A 22,393-nucleotide genomic window follows, 5' to 3' on the forward strand; every position below is an offset into this window, starting at 1 on the left:
GCTAACCTCGCCATACAGGGGAAAATAATAGCTTTACATATAATGTTGCTGCATACGTTTCACCATGATGCTATTGACCAGTGAAGAGTTAGTTTTCAAATGATTTCCCACAAGGCATATTGTGTTCAAAGAATATTACAATAGTATGTAGAGTGTGTGTATATATGGGTGCGTTCTGTTACAGACAGTTGACGTGGGGAAGATCAATCACATAAGTAAGAAAATTTTCATTTTAATCCAAAAGCCATTTTTATCAAAAGTTTAGATGGGAAAAAATTGACCAGTTCTAAAACTAGGCATGAATTTGGCTTGATCATTGAAGTGTGAGGTTCTGCCAGAATCAAAACACTGCCACTGCTGTCCATCTAAACTTTCACATAGTAATAGGTGAAGTATCCTGTCCTGTTAGTTTGGTGCTTTGATGTCTGGGGCCCAATTTAAGGTGGTTAGGTATGAATTTCCTTTCTTAGATGTTTGTTTTTACATAGCTACAGTGTCCTATTGTTCTTTTAAATTAATGGATGCTTATGTATGACCTGAACATCTATACTCCTATTTTTAGTCCCACGACATGAGCCCAAATCAGTTGATCCAGGCTCTGAGACTTGGTGCCACGGATCTTTTTTTTTTGTTGCTGTGTTAAATGTACCCCAAGTGACACAAGAGCAGCAGTTCCGTTTACTTGGAAAATGGTTTTCAATTGAACTTCTGCTCTTAAGTCACTTAGGCATTGCTGAATCAGTAACACAGTCACTTAGGCTGAGAACAGCCACTGTTCCACTGAGAACAGCTCCATTCATTAAGAAAATTTTGCAGCTGGCTTCAGTTTCTCTGGTTAAAAATTGATCCACTAAAATAGGATTACGCCTAAAAATCTAAACTTTATTTTAATTGCATGGATATTTAGAGAATGAAAAATAATTCCCTTGACATCTAAAGTGAAGTTGTTTCAGATAATTAAAGAGTAAACAAGGTATTGATATTATAATATGATCGCATGTTTCAGTTGCTCTTCCTTTATCTATTACAGCCTCTGCAGAATATGGCTCATAGAGATGCTTTTCCTTACTCTGTTTGACAATACTTTTCATATAACGCCAAATTCAAGTTACATTTTGCCTATGAAAGACGCATTGAATCTGAAAGATGAAATAAATTGATTGTATTCCCTGACTGCCCTTAAAGGAGCAAGCTTTGTTGTTTTCCTCGGCTGTCTTGAAAAGCTGTTGTCTTTTTCCTGCTCAACTGCTTGCAATTGTATATAATTTATAACATTTAATTTGTTCAGTCACTAGGGGTTTTATAACTGGGCTTCATTTTGTTTTCTTTCTTTCCTTCTTTCTTCATACATTTATTCCATTTAAACACACACACACACACTCTCTCAAAACTGGACTTTGCAGACGTTTAAAAAAAAAAAGCCAGTGTTGATTGTACTAACAGAGTTATAATTCCCTCCCAGCACACACACACCGATACATATGTATAATCTCTTTCACACACTCACATGCAGGTTATCTCATGATCATTTCCCCCATTGTGCTATTTTAGCAAATCCATGCACACACTTAAGTAAAAGTGTGTGTGTGTGTGTATGCATTCTTGGTATGGGGTGGGAAGGGTAAGTACCCTAGAAATATACACTAGCCTTGAAAAATTCTAGGTACTCAGATGGAGTATGATTTTCCCTATTACTTGGGTGTGTCAGGGGCATTAGTATCTGTAGCATATCTGCAAATATATATCCTATATGCTGGCATCTCAGCGACACCGTGTGGCGGGGGGGACTCTAGCAAAGAATGTAGATATAGGAAGGAGTCACAGAAGAGGTTAATACCTAAAATGCTCCTTATCAGCCTATTGTGAAGTCTCTACTCTAAGAAAACTAACAGCAGTTTTGATGGGGGCCTGAGGAAAGAGTGCAGATGCAGGCCCAAAACAAACTGAACTTATAAAAAAAATAAAGGAAGAATTGCATGTTCACTTGTCCTGTGTCATTTAACTTTGGGACGTTGAGTTGAAACAGAATTCAGGAAGGCTAGTCTTCCTCTTAGGATCCAATGACCAAACAAGAAGTGGCAAATGAAGACATCTGTTCTGGTGGTTGAACAATTTTTTTTCAATGAAAAATTAAATTGAAAAATGAGTTTTCCAAAACAATTCTTATGGGAAAAATTCATTGTCAAATTAGTAATTTTTCAGAGAAATTTCAAATGCAATTGTTAAAAGGAAAAACATGAAATAATTCAAAATTTTAGGAATTTTCTTTCCAAATAATGAGGAAAACACATTTTCTCTCACTTTAACTCTTCCTCCCACCTTTTCCCCATGGAAAAAAAGGAAGGGGGAAAAGTGAGGAAAAAAAACCAAAACACGAAAAGCAAAATTTTCATTTAAGAGTTGAAAAAAAAAAGTGTTTTAACAAAATGAAAACTGGTAATTTTTTTTTTTTTTACACTTTAAATGGGGAAGAAAAAGATTCAGTCTAGTCTTTAACCTGGAAACCATTTGAGGTCACTTAAGATTAGTCACTTCATACTATAAATTGTAAAGCCTGAAAGTAATGGGTTTTGCGCACTTCCCTAAAATAACTAGCCATGAGTAATACTATCACGTTTTCCCATATTTCATTTTTAGAGATGTCCATGTGTATTTGGACTGTGCTGGGAGGGTAAATGTATTTCTTGGGAAAGACTGGATCAATGGCATATCTGCCTTGAGGGGGGCGGGAGGGACTTCGAAGATCACTTCAGGTTAACTTTTTTTTTTAAAAAAATCTCTCCTTTGGTTCAGTTTATCATGCGTAAAACACATCTGGCATTGAGGCTACAAATCCTCACTTCTCTCTAATTGTGTCTTCCCCATTCAGCCGTGATAGACCTGCTTCCCCTAGGCCCCAGTGAACAATTGCTGTACTCCAGCAGCAATTTCAAAGCTCCTACCCTGGGAGCAATGTCCTCTTACCTTCATGATAGAAGTGGGCATATAATAAAATCGGATGCACTATTGTACATAAGTAATTGTATGTATCTGTACTGTATTGCATCTGGGAGACACATATCCTATATTTAGCTTTTCCCCCCAATTCAGGTGAACTGTGGCAGCTTACAGTCAGCTCAGCCTCCCCCTTTACACAGATTACTAAAAAATAATTTAAATGATAAAATGTAGGTCTAGAAAGACTTAATAGATGAAATCCATCAACTTCTAGGTGCAGGGTTTAATCCCCAGAAAAAGGATGTCCCATATAATATATTAATCTTCTACTACCTTAGAATTTAGATAAAAGGCAAATAAATTCAAATTTAAGCCATTAAGTCTAAAATTAAATAAAATATTGACTTACATTAAATAAAAAATTTTAAAAAGCTGAAACTTGAAAAAAAATCAATTCAACCCATTCAGTTTAGAAATTGAAAATAGTTGAGTGTTCTATTCCATCCTCCTGGCAGTCAGAATTGTTGCCTTTTGCATGCTGTTCTTACGCTCTGTTCAGTCTAGTTTTAAATGTCTCAAACAATGGCCCTTTCTACAACATGGAAACAACGATAACCTAATTAACATAGATATATAGGTAGGTGTGTGTTAATTTTCTGTTAAGAGTAAAGTGTCTAATTAGATATTTCCTATGAGGCATTTGGGAAGGACGTATCCACAGATAGATCTAACTCCGCACACACTTAGTGGCTATGGAAAAAGGCTCTTTGGAAGACTCTGAAGGAATTCAGTAGCAACATTAGCATGTGACGTGTCCTCTGGAAACTTCATATGTGCCAGCCTAACTGGGAAGTCTGCCAAACAACCAGATGCTAGTGTTGGAAAGATACCTACCCCAGCATGGAATCTGGCACTTTAATTGCTCATCATAGAAACTGGATGAGTGTTGCAATGTGTTTAGGTAAGTGACATTAAGTACAAAGATATTGTTTGTAATTTAATAAAATGTGAATATATTAAATAGTTTTAACTTCTTTAAGCCCTAAGAGGGTTATGATATTGTTTTAGTGTTGGTTTGTTGTTTTATTACTAAACATCACATTTGAGATAAAAAGAAAAGGAGTACTTGTGGCACCTTAGAGACTAACCAATTTATTTGAGCATAACACCATTCTGGCCACTATGGATGTAGAAGCCCTCTACACCAACATTCCACACAAAGATGGACTACAAGCTGTCAAGAACACTATCCCCGATAATGTCACGGCTAACCTGGTGGCTGAACTTTGTGACTTTGTCCTTCCCATAAGTATTTTACATTTGGGGACAATGTATACCTTCAAATCAGCGGCACTGCTATGGGTACCCGCATGGCCCCACAGTATGCCAACATTTTTATGGCTGATTTAGAACAACGCTTCCTCAGCTCTCGTCCCCTAACGCCCCTACTCTACTTGCGCTATATTGATGACATTTTCATTATCTGGACCCATGGAAAAGAAGCTCTTGAGGAATTCCACCATGATTTCAACAATTTCCATCCCACCATCAATCTCAGCCTGGTCCAGTCCACACAAGAGATCCACTTCCTGGACACTACAGTGCTAATAAACGATGGTCACATAAACACCACCCTGTACTGGAAACCCACTGATCGCTATTCCTACCTACATGCCTCCAGCTTTCACCCTGACCACACCACACAATCCATTGTCTACAGCCATGCTCTGCAATACAACCGCATTCTCTCCAACCCGTCAAACAGAGACAAACACCTGCAAGATCTTTATCAAGCATTCTTACAACTACAATACCCACTTGCGGAAGTGAAGAAACAGACTGATAGAGCAGAAGAGTTCCCAGAAGTCACCTACTACAGGACAGGCCTAACAAAGAAAATAACAGAACGCCACTAGCCGTCTCCTTCAGCCCCCAACTAAAACCCCTCCAACGCATTATCAAGGATCTACAACCTATCTTGAAGGACGACCCAACACTCTCACAAATCTTGGGAGACAGGCCAATCCTTGCCTACAGACAGCCCCCAACCTGAAGCAAATACTCACCAGCAACCACATACCACACAAGAGAACCACTAACCCAGAAACCTATCCTTGCAACAAAGACTGTTGCCAACTGTGCCCACATCTATTCAGGGGACACCATCACAGAGCCTAAAAATATCAGCCACACTATCAGAGGCTCGTTCACCTGCGCATCTACCAATGTGATATATGCCATCATATGCCAGCAATGCCCCTCTGCATGTACATTGGTCAGACTGGACAGTCTCTACGTAAAAGAATAAATGGACACAAATCAGATGTCAAGAATTATAACATTCATAAACCAGTCGGAGAACACTTCAGTCTCTCTGGTCATGCGATTACAGACGTGAAAGTTGCGATATTACAACAGAAAAACTTCAAATCCAGACTCCAGCGAGAGACTGCTGAATTGGAATTAATTTGCAAATTGGATACAATTAATTTAGGCTTGAATAGAGACTGGGAGTGGCTAAGTCATTATGCAAGGTAACCTATTTCCCCTTGTTTTTTCCTACCCCCCCCCCCCGATGTTCTTGTTAAACCCTGGATTTGTGCTGGAAATGTCCCGCCTTGATTATCATACACATTGTAAGGAGAGTGATCACTTTACATAAGCTATTACCAGCAGGAGAGTGGGGTGGGCGGAGAGAAAACCTTTTGTAGTGATAAACACCCATTTTTTCATGATTTGTGTGTATAAAAACAAACATCTTCTGTATTTTCCACAGTATGCATCCGATGAAGTGAGCTGTAGCTCACGAAAGCTTATGCTCAAATAAATTGGTTAGTCTCTAAGGTGCCACAAGTACTCCTTTTCTTTTTGCGAATACAGACTAACACGGCTGTTACTCTGATACCTGAGATTTGAGATAAGTAATTTAAAGAAAAATAGCAAAGTGCAACAAAGGAAAAATGTAAGGATCGAAGGAAAGGAATGTGCATGAACATACATCCTCCATGAGGCAGCAGCTATAGAATGTTTTAGCAAGATGAGAACTGTTTGGTTACATTGTTAACCTCTAATAATATGTACATAAATACACAAAAACACAATCATTAACTACTAATATGTCTCTAAATTTTGAACGTGGGTCAATTAGCCTGAAAGTTCTTAACCCTTTTTGGCCTCGTATCACACCTTGAAACCCTAAGAATGGAATATTCAGATATCCTTAGCATTGGCCTAACTCTGCTCTCATTGAGGTTGGTGGTAAAAGTTCTATTGACTTAACTGGGAGCAGTTAGGCCAACGTGTCATGCTTTTGGAAATCCTAGCCCTGGATTCCTGAAACGACAGAATCAGGATTGCGCAAATAATTTTTAGAATCTTCTCTTTAATTTAAAAATGGTTCTTCATGTGTATTATAAGTGAAAATAGCAAAAAGACAGGAATGGCACTATTTTAATTAAATCTCACATTGAATGAGTTTTGTAGTATGAGGCCTTTGATAATCTGTGAACTTCAGTTGTAGGACAAAGTCGTACGCCATGTGTTCATGGCTATGATAAAGATTCACAGAATTGTGTTATATAATTATTTTAAAAATCACTGACAAGTTGTATGACACTCTTTCAAAAGATGACTTGCTTCTACTCTAGTCTGTAGTGTTCTATTATTCAATATAATCTATAAGAAGTCTGTTGACCCAAGACTCTGTGGCCTATTTAAACAACAATTAGATATAACAATCATAACTTATTATGAACGATCATCTTCAACTATAATCTATGCATAAGATTTCCAGGCATTTTAACTCCATTAATTTTAATTTTGAAGCATTTGCATTGTTCCTCTAAGATCATTAGAGATGAAAGAAATTGTCAAGGCTGATTCCTCACTCTGGCACTTTGAGTGCAGAAGGTGGGGGCCTGCAAGGATTCTAAAAATTATTACTGGCTACTCCAGGCTGGTATTAAACTCCAAAGGTTACAGCTTTTCTCTGACCTTGGATGGATAGATGCTGCCACAACCCAAGTGCGAAAAAACCCCAACCCCTTTGAGAACCCAGGAAGAAGCAGTTGGGAATTCCTTCCTGTGGGGTACCTTCAAGCCCCTTCAACCCCTCCCCACCCCCCCGGGAAGAGCTGAGGAAGAAAACAAAGGAAATGAGCTGCTGCCACCAGCTAATTAAACAACGCGCACAAACCTCTTAGGACACAAAAAAACCTAATCCTGTTGTTAAAAAAGGTAAATTTTATTAAAACAAAAATAAAGAAAATGCATCTGGAACATAGGCTATTGCTAGATTTAAAAAGAGCAAATATAAGAATTAAGTGTCAAGAATGGTTTTCTTGAGGTCCAGCTTAATGGTTGCAAGCAAAACAAAAGCATTTGGGGGTTAGCCCAGAGTTGTCCACAAGCTTTACAGAAATAAGAGGTAAACCTAATCGCGTCTTTCTAGACAATTTCTGACCAACTTACATATCTGGTGTTTCAAATTGAGTAGTTTTAGGTATGATCTGGTGATTTTCATACCTGGTACACAGCTTTTTACAGCATAGCTTCAGCCCTGTTTTGCTCTGTCCCCTCTCTCCGGAGAACAGACAGACAGGGAAAGATTTTTTTTCCCAATTTTGAAAAGTTATAGCCCTCCCATTGTCTCTTTTGATCAGGTGCCCACTCCGTTCCCTTTACTTATGCATACGTCAGACTTTTCAATTTATAGAAAAAGCAAGTAGAGAACAGCTACCAAGAGGGATTCTTTAGCTAACTGGCTGACTGGGTGCCCACAAAAGGGAGCTACTCCCCCTCTCATTTATCACAGAAATTAAGTAATTCTACATTTTTTTACAAAACCCAGTTGTTCAACTCAAACACTAATAGATTTGTTTGCAAACACTCAGAAAATTCATTCAGTACTCAGAATAAGTATTACAAATTCATGAAGGATATGCTGTATTTTCATAGACAACAAACATGGTTTAAGTGCAAAATGGAACTCCTTAACTATAGAGTCATAACCAGCCCCTCCTTAATAAGCAATCTCTTATTGTGTGTTGTTATAGATCGTATCAATGATGCTGCAGACCATACTGAAATGTAATAATGGGAGGAGACTGGATTGTGAGGACATTTTGTTCAGCTCCCTTCTTTAGGAAAGGAAGCATGAGGGAGAAACAAGGAACACATTGATAGTGTCAATTAGTGGCTAACTCTTTTGGCCAGTGATTGATTTTTTTTCAAGGAGTAGAATATACTGCAAGTCTTTTCCCGTATAGTTTTTATAAAATCATTAAGTGTCAGTTCACTATTAGTATATCTACAACTATGATAAAATGTCTCACTATTTCTTCTTTCTGGGTCTCAGCTCTACTTAATTCAGTTTAAAATGTCCTTTTTCAATACATGCCTTGTTGTGGCTGGCAAATTCCTGTGTTTTCAAGTGCTTCCAAACACATTGTTTGAAAATAAACAATCAAACCACATTCCCAAAACTAATTGTAAATCCTACTGGTTAGAGAGAAACAAAATCCTTTGATGAAGTATTTGCCTCACACGGTTCTAAGAAAAGAGAGCCAATAATTGTAAAGTCCTGTAATTTAATGGACTGAAGGTAAGAGTCTTTCAAGGAAAGCATTTCCAAGTGCAGTAAAATAAAGTATGCCTTTCCACAAAAAAAAAAGCAGCTGCCCTAAGGTTTCAGCATGCAAAGATCTAGAGAAAGTTTAGGTTTTTTTCAAAGATATTATAGGAAGTTTCTATGCATATCACATCGTGATCATCAGTTTTATAGTATTTCAGTTTTTTCAGACTTCCACCGGAAAGTAAATTTATGAAGCATTATAAAAATTCACCCAAGAAGAAATGAAGATGTAAAAACGTGGATGGCACAGTAAATACAATAACAAGCTAAAAATAAAATATTTCATAGATTGAAAATCCTTTTGAGAACTGACAAAATAATTCCTTACATTTTTCTGGAATAAGCACAAGACAAATTACTACAAAGCAATTTCAGCCTATAAATATGGATGAACAGGGAGGCATGTTACTGACACGTAAGTCAATAATACTGCTGCTTTTGGAACAACTGTGGTTTTGTTAAAGAGAAGTGTGATGGTGGCATTTTTCGATTAGGATTAGTGCCCCATGATAGATAAATAATTAAAATAATGCAATAGATGAAATCAGATTATTAAAATGTAGAGTTAGGAGGTGTCTGAAAAAGTGTGGTATAACATCCTCACCTACGAAGGAGACCTACGCCTAGAAAGACTATCAAAGGAATACAAAAAGTGAAAGAGGAAACTGCAGTAGAAATGTTGGTAATACTATTATTAAAAAAAAAAGTCTGCTACTGAGTATCAGAGGCAATGACAGCAGTGAAATTGATTACAGGAGAGGGGAGCTCATGCACCGTAGACCTAAATGTTCCCATATTTCCATTTGAAGCAGTGTGAATACATCAGTATTCTAGAGCTCTCAATATTTAATGCTGCAATTTTTCCACATAAAAGTAGTGAAGTTCAAGAGTGAAGTTTTTCAAGCCTAGAAAAGCCTGCCTTTTTTTTTCAAAATTATAGTGGTAATCAATACATTGGAGAGAACTATGATTAATATAAACATCTTGAATTCTAACAGGGGACAAAGCGTAAAACACCTCGTACAGCACGGCACATAAAAATTCCATTTGAATTGTCAGTTTTGAACTCCACACTCTGTAATTTCATGACAAGAATTCTAACCAGGAGACTACTTAGAAGTGCTGCAATTCCAGCAGCAACACAGGGTGTGTCTTCTCTGGGTGAAAACAAAACAGTCTCTGCAGATTTTATGAAGTAACATTGAACACTCTAAGAAATTAACAGGTATTATCCAGGTCTGATACGGGTGCTTATGCGGCCAATGCTTTTAAAAAGTAGTAATTTTGCACACCTTCACTGGAATGTAAAAAAAGCTGCTCAGCAATCAAAGAACTCGGAGATGACCTTTCCAGCTGCTGGGTGTGAGGTGTTGTTCCATAGTCAAGTAATAACACACACTGGTGGATAGGCAAAGTGTGTTGATGAAAACTAGAGTTTGGAAGATCCTTAAGAGTCTGTATTGTGAGTTATTTATTTTTATTTAATTTAACTTATGCTCTGGGTGAATGTTAGATGCCTTAGTTCTACGGTCATTTTACTTTTCAGCTGATATAAATGAGAATTGCAAGGAATAGGGGATTTTTCAGTTTAATTCCATTTTTTTTAACTCCAAGTTGCCTCCACGATCCTTTATTAATGCACACTTTAGAATCTTGACATAGCAGCACATCTTACCATGGAAAATTATATGTCACAGTGTACTAAGTCACAGTGTACAAGGATAACTACTTTTTTTCTTCGAGTAGATACACACTACTATTAAAACAAAAAACAGTGCTAAATCTTCACACTCTCCCTTTGTACAGCAATATCAAATGTTGTGTGCTTCAAAGCAAGACCTATGCGGCTAAGGGTGAATAATTGAATTTGGGCATCAATGAGCAGGCAGAAGATGTTGGAGTACATTCAGAGAAGGAAAATACCTACAGCAGGTGTTCTCAAACTTCATTGCACCGTGATCCCCTTCTGACAACAAAAATTACAATACAACCCCAGGAAGGGGGACCAGAGTCTGAGCCTGCTGGAGCCCTGTTGCCCCAGGTGGGGAGGCCAAAGCTGAAGCCTGAGCCCCACCACCCTAGGCAGGGGCCAAAGCCCACGGGCTTCAGCCCCCTGCCCAGGACTGATGCCCTCGGGCTTTGGCCTTGGGTGGTGGGGTTTGGGCTTTGGTCCCAGGCCCCAGCAAGTTTAATGCCAGCCCTGGCTAAAACTGGTCGCGACCCAGATTTTGAGAACCGCTGTTCTACAGAAAGGATTGAAAAAGATGATCACACTTGGCTATAAATACAACAGTGTACATCAGGAGCATGATCTGGAGGTATATGAAAAATTTGCCATGAAGATAGATTATCAAAAGCTAATGATCTCCTGGATTGTAGATATGACATTTAAAATAATGCTAGTAATTATGAAAAGTGTTGAAGTAAAAGAAATAAATAGGATGCTTTCCATTGAAACAAAGGAGCGGCTGAAAACAGTAGCATCTGTAGCTGTCAGATGTTTTCATTACAATGCTGAAAAACAGATCTCTGCATATATTCTCAGTACTATTGTAATCTCCATGTATGTTGCTTAGAGCTAGCCACATTTATCAAGAGCAGAACAGCACCGGCTACATTCTGTGTGTGACAATAAGAGCAACTCTTTTAAATTTTCTAATAAATGTATGTATTGAGTTTTTGATTTATAATATAAAAAGCTTATAACAATTATTTAAATAATTGTACTTCAGGTCTGGAGCAAAACCATTATTCTCACTTTAGTACAATTTACTTTTGTCATTTAGACATATTTAGCACAATTTCAATATTATGTAATAAGTTTTCTTTCAGATATGCATACAGTGTATACATTTTCTGCTGTACTTCCATATCACAGGAAGTGTCATGCTATGAAGTCATTATCAGTCATTGTAGAACATGTGATGCACTTAAATAGTAGTTCCACATCAAAAAAACCCACATTAAGAGAACATTATTAAAGTTTCAGAGGCAAGCCCCAAAAGTTAGTAAATGCCAAAATTAAGGTTGCCTGTACAACCTTAATTTAGCCCCCTTGTGCATATCTATTATGATAGTATTTAGTAGAATTGCCAATGGTACCTTATTTCTTCATCTCTGTACAACGAGATTGGGAGTTGCTGAGTGCTGCAAAAAAGCAGCAAGAAATATCCTGGCGAATGTAGGCTTAGTATTATTTTATTATTTTTATTTTATTGTATTTATTATTGATGATATCAGGAGGAGTAATGGAGTGGGGTGCTAAGAAAACTGTCCCTTATTTTTGGCAACCCTAGTCTTTGCTTCCAGGATTGCATACTGTTTTTCCAACAGGACCTCTGCCTCCTTTAGTGTACAGGATAGAGCTGCTCTGGGATGAATCCGGGTCTGTAGTGAAGGAAGCTGTTGTCTCTATTACCCCTGACTCATTTGTTGCTGAAATTGGATGGTGTGTATCTGGCAGGGGATTGCAGGATGAAAAAGAACGGTCTCATGATTAAGGCAGTTGAATGCTGGCCTGGAGTACTGGATTCTATTCCTGCTTCTGCCACAGAGTTTGTATGTGATGCTAGGTTAGTTAGTGAAACCAGACTTTTAACAGGAGTCGCCAGTTGTATGTTCCACAGTTTCTGGGTGCCTGTGTTGAGACCCTGGGGTCTGGTTTTCAGAAGTGCTAAGCACAGTTGAAGCTGAAGTCCATGTGTGCTGTGCTTTGACCATATAAAGTGCTATATATTGCTAAATATGTGAAAAATCGGTACCAGGCATCTCAAATTGGGCACTTAATCTTAGTGGCTACCTATGAACTTATTCTCTCTCTGCGTCAGTTCCTCACCTATAAAAAGGGGATAATAATACCATCTCATCTCACAGGGGTGTTGTGAAAATATATTCATTCATGTTTGGAAGCGCTCACTATTGTATCTGATGAGAGCCATAGAACAGCCCATGAGGAAGTTGTTCGTTCCTTCTGCAGAGCAGGGTTTGAATACTGTGGCCACACAGGGAACAATGAGAATAAATCAATATTGAATAGCTGCTCATTTGGTGAGCACCATCTGGAGGCCGGGGGCCCTGTGGAAGAAATAGTATGTAGCCAAGCAATTACAGACTGTATCATACTGCATATGCATAAGGGGGGGGGGTGATTAAGGTTCCACAGGCAACCTAAGTTCTGACATTTCCTAACTTGTAAGGGTTTGACTTTGCAAACTTTTCCACCATATATGAGTGTATGCTGACTGAATACAGGCCATTGCAAAATTCTACACTCCACTCTGCTGCCATGTTTCAAACTTAATTTCCAGCATTTCTGGTTTTGGATGTTATTGAAGTGGAGATACATAACCATACTGTAACAAATGGATGGATAGTGGGTCGTGGTAGTGGATAATGGTAGGTGAAATTTGTCAGATGAATAGTTGATTCACGCAAAAATGCAGTTTTGGTCGACCTGAGTCTGTTCATGGATTTGTCATGAATTTGTTGAATAGTTTTGGGAGTTAGAGGAGGACTCCGATATAATTTTTAGCCCAGTGATTGAGAGGGACTTGTGCCAGAATATCCCATAGCCTCCCACCTCCAGGATCAGTGCTCTACCTGACATTTTAAAAGTTAGAAGAGAGTCTGCCACCGCCCAGAAAAGTCCATTTTGAGTCTGTTTGTTAAAACCAAAATGGATGTCTTTTTGTTCACTGAAATTTTTTGCAATTTTCAGATTCACTTTGGGTTGAACTGATTCTCTCTCCCTGTTCCCCAAACTGCCAGAGGACTGAAAAATCAGTCGTTTGTCCAGCTCATGTAGGGGATAAACATCTACCACTACTAAATTGAGACCACGAATCCCATTGCATTCATCATGAGGATTGACACATACTCAAACTAGAAGAGAGCTTGTCTTCCAAAGTGCAAAATCCCATGGTAGTCAAAGCAAATACTTCTCGAATAGCTCACTTACTCAGAAATGGTTGTCCAGGCTGTTCAGCAACTACTTACAACAATTATATTTATAGATGTCAAGATCAATTTGTGAACAGACGGGTAAATTTGCATTAATTTTATACCCAATGAATAACTCATCCAGGCCTAATAAAATAAGTGGGAATATAAGTAATTAATTATATTCTAATAGTAACTCGATAATGGGGGAACTGTGTGCATGGATGTTGGAGGCCTAGCAGCATGTTCGATAATTTGAACTCTTAGAGGGATAGACTGAGTCCATAAATCATGTTTAGTTGCATATAGAAACTAGAGGTATTGATTTAATAAATATAATGAAATATTTGGGAGGATAACTTCCATTCTAGCAATATGCCTCAGGTGCTGAAAGAATGGGCAAATTCAGTAACTGGAAGGGCATGACCATCAGACGATAGTTAAGAATCTGTGATGCATCCTAAGGTTCTGAAATTTATTAGCATAGGGAAGAAGAGTACTTGGTGTATTAATCTTGGGGTAGTAAAAACAACTCAGTGCATCCTATTAATCCAATAAAAAAAAACTATTCCATTTTATTAGAGTTGTGTTTCAAACAGTTCATTACTTTTTAGGCTTCTAAAACAAGCCAAAATGGTAACAGTAGAAAAAAACAAAGACAGCTATTTATAGTTTGTGTTTTGTGATGGGGGCAAGGGCAGATGGCTATAGTAAAGTAGTGAGGAACAGGTATGTTAGCCCCAGGCTAAACAAATCCCTGGTACCATGGTAACCAAATGGCAGTTGCTCCAGGTTAATCAAGACAGCTGGGGCCAATTAAGATCCTTCTAGAAAGCAGTGGAGATAGGTTGATTGGGACACCTGAAGCCAATTGAGGGCTGGCTGAAACTAGTTAAAAGCCTCCCAGTTAGTCAGTGAGGCACGCGTGTCAGGAGCTGTAGGAGGAAGCTGTGCTGTTGGCTTTTTATAAATGAAGAGCATTATAAATATTGGAGTTGATAAGCCAACAATTGGAGTACACGTCCGGGAACTCTGCTTTTGTAGAGGTGGCGGGGATATTGAACAAGGGACATGTAGTTAAGAACATAAGAATGTCCGTTCTGGATCAGACCAATGGTCCAGCTAGTCCAGTATCCTCTCTTCAGACAGTGGCCAATGCCAGATGCTTCAGAGGGAATGAACAGAACAGGGCAATTTCTTGACTGATTTATCCCTTGCAATCCACTCCCAGCTTCTGGCAGTCAGAGGCTAGGGGCAGTCAGAGCATGGGGTTGCATCCATGACCATCTTAGCTAATACCCGTTGATGGACCTATCCCACATGAATTCATCTAATTCTTTTTTGAACCCTGTTATAGTTTTGGCCTTCACAACATCTCCTGGCCACAAAATGCACAGTTGATCTATGAAATTTGTTAAGAATTTCTTCTTTATGTTTATGTTAAACCTGCAGCCCATTAATGTCATTGGGTAACCTCTGGTTCCTGTGTTATGTGATGGGATAAATAACACTTCCTTATTCACTTTCTCTACACCATTCATGATTTTTATAGACTTTTATCATATCTTCCATCAGTGGTCTTTTTCCAAGTTGAAAAGTCCCAATCATTTTAGTCTCTCCTTGTATGGAAGCTGTTCCATACCCCTAATCATTTTTGTTGCCCTCCTCTGTACCTTTTCCATTTCTAATATAACTTTATTGAGATGGGGTGACCAGAACTGCACACAGCATTCAAGATGTGGGCATGCCATGGATTTATATACTGGCAGTCGGATATTTTCTCTTATTTTTATCCCTTCCCTAGTAGTTCCTAACATTCTGTTCCCTTTTTGACTGCTGCTGCACACTGAGCAGATGTTTTCAGAGAACTATCTATGATGACTCCAAGATCTCAAATGGTGACACCTAATTTGGATCCCATCATTTTGTATGTATAGTTAGTTTAGTATCATCTGCAAATTTTTCCACTTCACTGTTTACCCCATTTTCCAGGTAACTTTTGAATTTGTTGAACAGTACTGGTCCCAGTACAGATCCCGGTGGAGAGGGGAGCAGAGCTGCTATTTACCTCTCTTCACTGTGAAAACTGACCCTTTATTCCTACGCCTTTTTTCCTGTCTTTTAACCAGTTAGTGGTCCATGAGAGGATCTTCCCTCTTATCTCATTATTGCTTACTTTGCTTAAGAGTCTTTGGTAATGGATCTTGTCAAAGGCTTTCTGAAAGTCCAAGTAAACTATATCCACTGGATCACCCTTGTCCACATGTTTCAGAGTAGCAGCCGTGTTAGTTTGTATTCGCAAAAAGAAAAGGAGTACTCGTGGCACCTTAGAGACTAACAAATCCACATGTTTGTTGACCTTCTCAAAGAATTCTAATAGACTGGTGAGGCATGATTTCCCTTTACAAAAGCCATATTGATTCTTTTCCAGCATATCCTATTAATCTATGTGTCTGATAATTCTTTACTATAGTTTCAACCAATTTTCATGATACTCAAGTTAGGATTACTGGCCTGTAGTTGCCAGGATTGCCTCTGGCAGTTTTTAAAGAATACTTGTCACATTAGCTATCCTCCAGTCATCTGGTACAGAATCTAATGTATGTGATAGGTTACATACCACAGTCAGTAGTTCTGCAATTTCATATTTGAGTTCTTTTGGAATTCTTGGGTGAATAAGCATCTGGTCCTGGTGACTTATTACTGTTTAATATATCAATTTGTTCCAAAACCACCTCTATTGACCCCTCAATCTGGGGCAGTCCTTCAGATGTGTCACCTATAAAGAATGGATCAGGGTGGGAATCTTTCTCATCCTCTGCAGTGAGGATCAATGCAAATAATTCATTTAGATTCTCTGCACTGGCCTTATCTTCCTTGAATGCTCCTTTGGCACTTTGATCGTCTAATGACCCCACTGATGGTTTGGCAGGCTTCCTGATTCTGAGATACTTAAATTAATTTTTTTTTTGCTCTTAGTTTGAGTCTTTTACTAGTTACTCTTGAAATTATTTTTTGGCCCGACTAATTATACTTTTACACTTGACTTGCCAGATTTGATGCTCCTTTCTATTTTCTTCAATAGGATTTGACTTCCAGTTTTGAAAGGATGCCCCTTGCCTCTAACCACTTCTTTTACTTTGTTTAGCCGTCATGACACTTTTTTGGTCATTATACCCCAAATGAAAAAAAATAGTCAACTTTTAATTTGAGCCTCTATCATGGTGTTCCTAAAAAGTTGCTGTGCAGCTTGCAGACATTTCTCTTTTGTGACTGTTTCTTTTAATTTTCATTTAGCTAGCTTCCTCATTTTTGTGTACTCAGCTATTCAGCAATATTCACATCTTGGACCAGATCCTGTGCTCCACTCAGGACTAAATGAAGAATTGCCTCTTCTCTTGGCTGTGTTCCAGGACAAGCTGTTCCAAGAAGCAGTCATTAATAGTGTCTAGAAACTTTATCTTTGCATCCCGTTCTGAGGTGACATGTACCAAGTTTGTATGGGGATAGTTGAAATCCCCCATTATTTGAGTTTTCTATTTTTCTAGCTTCTCTAATCTCCCAGAGCATTTCATAGTCACCATCATCATCCTGGTCAGGCAGTGTAATTCCTATTGTTATATCCTTATTATTCAAGCATGAAATTTATATCCATAACAATTCTATGGTACAGTTTGATTCATTTCAAATTTTTACTCTGTTTGACTCTGATTTCTTTCACATATCTTTCCCCTGCCAGCATGACCTACTTTGTCATTCCAATATATTTAGTACCCTGAAATTACTATGTCCCATTGATTGTTATTATTCAACCAAGTTTCTGTGATGCTTATTATATTAATATCCTCATTTAATACCAGGCACTCAAGTTCACCCATCTTAGTGTTTAGACTTCTGGCATTAGTATACACTTTAAAATTTTTTTAGCTGTCTGCCTTGTGCGATGTAATTGAATAGGACTCTTTTTCACTGGACTGTTTCTCTTCAGTTCCTACCTGTATTTTATTAACTTCTATCCTGTCCTATTTACTAGGATATAGAGAATCCCCTTTAATAGATTCTCCACTAAGGGAAGTCTAAGCCATATGCTCCTCTGTACCTGTTGGCTTTCCTCTAGCCCTTAGCTTAAAAACTCCTCTGACATTTTTAATTTTACATGCCAGCAGTCTTGTTCCATTTTGATTTAGATGGAGCCCATCCTTCCCGGATAGGCTCCTCCTTTCCCAAGAAATTCCCCACTTCTTAATAAATCTAAACCCCTTCTGTCTACAGCATTGTCTAATGCACTCAGTGAGACCCTGCATTTCTGCCGATCTAACTGACCCTGCTTGTGGAACTGGAAGTATTTCAGAGAATGCTACCATCGAGGTACTGGACTTCAATTTCTTACTAGCAGCCTAAATTTGGCCTCTAGGACCTTTCTCCTAACTTTCTATAGTTCATTGGTACCTATATGTATCATGAACACCGGCTCTTCCACAGCACTGTATATAAGCTTGTCTAGATGTCTTGAGATCCGCAACCTTCGCACCCAGTAGGCAATTCACCATGTCGTTCTTCTGGTCATCACAAACCCAATTATCTATATTTCTAATGATCGAATCTCACAGGGATTCCCTCCCCTGGAGAGAGAGCCTCAGCGTGAGATGATACCATTACGTCATCTAGAAGGAGGGTCCTAATTATGGCATTGTTTCCCTCCACTCCACTTGGTTGTTCTCCTTCCCCAAGACTTTCATCCTCCTCGATAGCACAGAGACTGTCAGACTGGGGGTGGACCACTCTACTGTGTGTGGGAAAGTCTCATCTATGTACCCCTCCATCTCCCTTATCTTCTCTAGTTCAGCCATTCTGGTCTCCAGAGCGCATATTCTCTCTGAGGGCCATGAACTCCTTGCTGTGAATGCACACACATGCCACCTGCCCACAAGGCAGGTAATCCTCATGTTGCATTCAGTGCAATAAACTGGATAGCCCCCACTCTGCTGCTGGACTTCTGCCTGCATTCTTTTTATTCCTGCAGCTTTTTTTCTTGGGTGTTCTTTGTTTTGGTTTTTTTTGGGGGGGTGGGGGGGTTGTTTATTGGCCTATCTGGCTCTCAGATTCCCCCTCTAAAGTCCTGTGCAAAACAGCACTGTTAGCTGCTCCTGTTCATGAGCTCCTCTGGTAGCTTAGGAGTTAGCTGTTTAAACCCTTGTTTTCTCTGAATAGCCTCATTAAGAAGCTCTCAGCCTTGCCTAAAAGGCTGCTAGGCTCAGCATATTTCGTTCCCTGCCCCCCCAGACAAACAGACCCCACTATATACTTTAGTAAAGCAGCAAGCACACAACCAACCAACCAACTCACCCCAAGGTCACATAGTCATTCCTCCTTCACCTGGAGAAATTATCTTGCAAAACTCCCGTTATCTGCTCCTGTGCACAGTCATTCAATAGTTTGGTGACTGGCTTAAAAATGGTTAAGGTTTGTTTTTCCTGTAGTAAATATTGCCACAGAGTCACAGGGTCTAGTTTATTCCCCAGCCTGTAACCGATCTCCTGGGAGTGACCCTTTTAGTATGCTGCGTCCCAAGGACCCACACAGTTCCAAAGGGGCAGGCCCGTGGCCTCTACAACTCTGAGACTGGGCCTTCAGCACCAGCAATCCTTGTCTGTCTGAGTGACTCCTTGCAGTGAATTCTGCCAAGCCAGAGTCCTGTAGGAGGCTTATATTGTGCCCTGTCAGGGTGCAATATTCTGAGTGAATATTTACAGAAACACAAGCAGGCTTTTCAAAACAATATAGCCATTTATTAGTCACCTGGAGTACTGAGGTTAGGTTCGCATAGAGAGGCAGAAGTTAAGACATGGGACACCCAGGTGAAATCAGTGCCATGATGAGCCAGCCCAGCTTTGATGATGGACTCCACCTTTGGCTCCCTCTCTTGTCCCTTTATTCATCCAGTCAGAGTTCCTGAGTCCCTCCAAAAGGGCTTCCTTTCTTTTCAATCACCTTTACACCTGGTTCTCCAGCTCAAGTCACAAGTCCCATCTACTGGGGTTTCCTGCTGTTAGGTATGGATTGTTCAGTCAGTGGGGCATCTTTGTCATGCTGTTGATTCAGACTGTTTTTTTAACAACTCTTCATTTCACAAGACTGTAAGGTGACTCAAAGGCAAACACCTCCTGTCTCCTGTACTGTTCCAGTAACAGTGTTAATCCTTTTGCACCCACTGGGTGGCAATGCAATGTACGGCGGGAAACTGAGGCATGCTAGGTTCCATAAAATATATTAAAGAAAATTCCCATTGTGTCAAAAAATGAACTGAGGAATAACACTGTAGCAGCAAAATAATTATAGTACAGCAGGATATTATGAGTTTGTAAAGTATAAAATGCCACAACATATATATTCAGTTAGTGTTCAGGGACTAATAACTCAGAAAAATCAGTGAAATTAACATCAGAATCATATTGCCCTAAACTTTGTGATGAAAAGATGTTGAATTGTTTGGAAAGGAAAATGTTTTAAAGTTTTGGAAAACGTTTGTTTGAGAACTTGCTCAATTGTATTACATGCTGACTTATTTTATTACAGGGTTATAAATCCTATACAAATAGGTTTTGTGATAACAATTCAGACAAACTTATTAGCTGTTGCTTTGATTTGACATGTATTTCAGAAACAAAAACTTGTAAATGTCACTTGAGACTACTGCCAACCATCTTCAGTTTGTAAAATTCCAATGATTATCATAACAGATGTGAAGCTATGGAACACCGTATACAGTATGACCGAAGAACTGCAGACTGACAACTCTGTTAAATGAAAAATAGGTCTGGCTTATATACTTGGGAACTTCTTTACAAAAATCTGAAAAATCTGCTTATGTGGTCTGCTGGCAGGTGAAGCCAGTTGTACTGTGTTGAGTGAAACACTTAAGATTTCATCCCTGATTTATGAGAGAGTTATGTTAAAACTCAAAGCTTTGCTAGAGACATGACAAAAAGTCTCTTGGTTAACTAGCAGAGTAGGCTTAGTGAGGGATACGTGCAATAGCTTCCATATTATAGTTTTTATAAAACTGTGTTTGTCAGCATAATGCCTAAGTGTCTTATGAAGAAGGATTACCACCACAGTGTGTGGTGGTCAGGTTGTGAGATGCAAATCTGGAAACAAAGGTATTTTCCTTCACTGTACAATTATTCCTTAATCCTAAAACTTTCTTTTAAAAGCTTGAGCTGCAGGCAAACTTGGTGGCTATTAGCATTTGTAGCTTCTTGTGCCACAGTTCAGTTTTCTCCTGTATGGTCTCTGTTGCTTGGACATTTATGATTGTCTGATAACCAATCACGTTGACTGGAACTAATGTGAGAATAGGGATAGGTGATGGCAAGAGAAGGATCATACTCTGCTTGCCTTACTGAAATGAGCATTCCTATTGAAATGAGTGGGATTGCTGACTAGGGCAAGCAAGACTGGTCCATTACTTCACTCAAGGATGTCATTCAACTATTGAAAGTATCAGTAGTTTACTAACCTAATTCTTTCTTCTGCTTTAAAAATATTGAGTTCATGTCAATATTGGCTTCATATTATTTTCCAGGAGTCCACTTATCATCACATTCAAGAACTAATGGTACAACTACTACGCACCGTCAACAGGACTGTTATTTCAATGGGGCGAGATGACACCTTGATAGTGAGTAGTATTTTTAAATGATTTGTTTTAAAATGTCTTCAGCATGCCTTAAAGATGGATTTTTATGCCAACCCATTTTATTCCATTTTTTCTACTAATGCTGTATCTGCAATATTCTTTCTTGGTGGTCTTTTGGCAAACTGGTTTTCAGGTTTCAAATACAGTGGCTAAATCATGTTCACCCTCTTAACACAAATGGGCCTGTTAAAGATGGGGTGAGCACAACCCTGAATATTGCTAGCAGGATTTGGGCCTTAGCCACTCTCCTGTTTATATGTTAATCCCTTCTGTGTTGAAGTGAGTTATTGAATACTTGTGTTTTAAGGGGAGAGTCTACCTCACAGAAAGCAGTGTTTCTGTTGATTTAAAATGAAAGTATCTGCTTAAAGTTGGTTGTCTGAATAGCTTATAAAATGATTTTACCTGCAGGCCCTTCAACGTTTCTTCTGATGAGTTTCAGAGATCTCTTGCTTTGCAGAGCATTAGGACATTATCCTTCTTATCAGAAAGGAGACTGAGAGGTGACTTGGCTACAAAGTATAAATACCTTCACAGGAAGGAAACACTGGGTACTAAAGGGCTCTTTAGTCTAGTGGAGAAGGGCGAAGAAAAACCAGTGGTTGGAAACTGAACCCAGGCAAATTCAAATTAGTAACTAGGCACAATTCTTTAACAGTGAGGGTGATTAATCATAGAAACAAACTAGGAAGGGAAGTGATGGATTCTTTGACGCTTGATGTCTTCAAATCAAGACTGGGTGCTTTCTGGAAAATACACTTCAGTCAAACACAAGTTATTAGGCTTAATACAGGGTTAACTGAGTGCAATGTAATGGTCTGTGATATACAGAAAGTCAGACTTGATGATCTAAAAGTTTCTTTTGGTCTTAAACTCTGTGAATCTATGGAACTAGCTGCTTTTTCTGGCTCCGTGTCTGGAAGGAAGATGAAAAATCCATCTTTTGTCAATGGCTCTTTACAGTGGGGGAACATCAATCTCTTTTCCCAGTCTTGTGAACGCTGCATGCAAGAGGCCATAGTCACTGGGATGCTAACCCCAAAGCAGGAGATGGACAGCTCCACGGCCTGGGAATGCTGTGGGGGCAGAGCCAATGGTTTTAGGGTTACTTCTGCTGATCTATGATTTAATTTAGGGGCAGATTCGGCGGTGCTTTCTGCGTTTACTCTTGTGAATAGTCCCATTGA

At 39.0% G+C, this 22,393-nt stretch overlaps 1 protein-coding gene across 1 annotated transcript in view; it reads left to right on the forward strand.

The window, feature by feature from the left end:
* Positions 1–22,393, forward strand: part of DOCK2 (dedicator of cytokinesis 2) — a 501,787-nt gene that overhangs the window by 187,254 nt on the left and 292,140 nt on the right. Inside the window, exon 27 of the mRNA XM_073355961.1 lies at positions 21,093–21,188. Within this exon, the coding sequence (XP_073212062.1) occupies positions 21,093–21,188 (96 nt within the window). The remainder of the gene's footprint in view (positions 1–21,092; positions 21,189–22,393) is intronic.

The sequence above is a fragment of the Lepidochelys kempii genome, chromosome 8, assembly GCF_965140265.1.
Source record: "Lepidochelys kempii isolate rLepKem1 chromosome 8, rLepKem1.hap2, whole genome shotgun sequence".
In the NCBI taxonomy this organism is placed as follows: Eukaryota; Metazoa; Chordata; order Testudines; family Cheloniidae; genus Lepidochelys; species Lepidochelys kempii.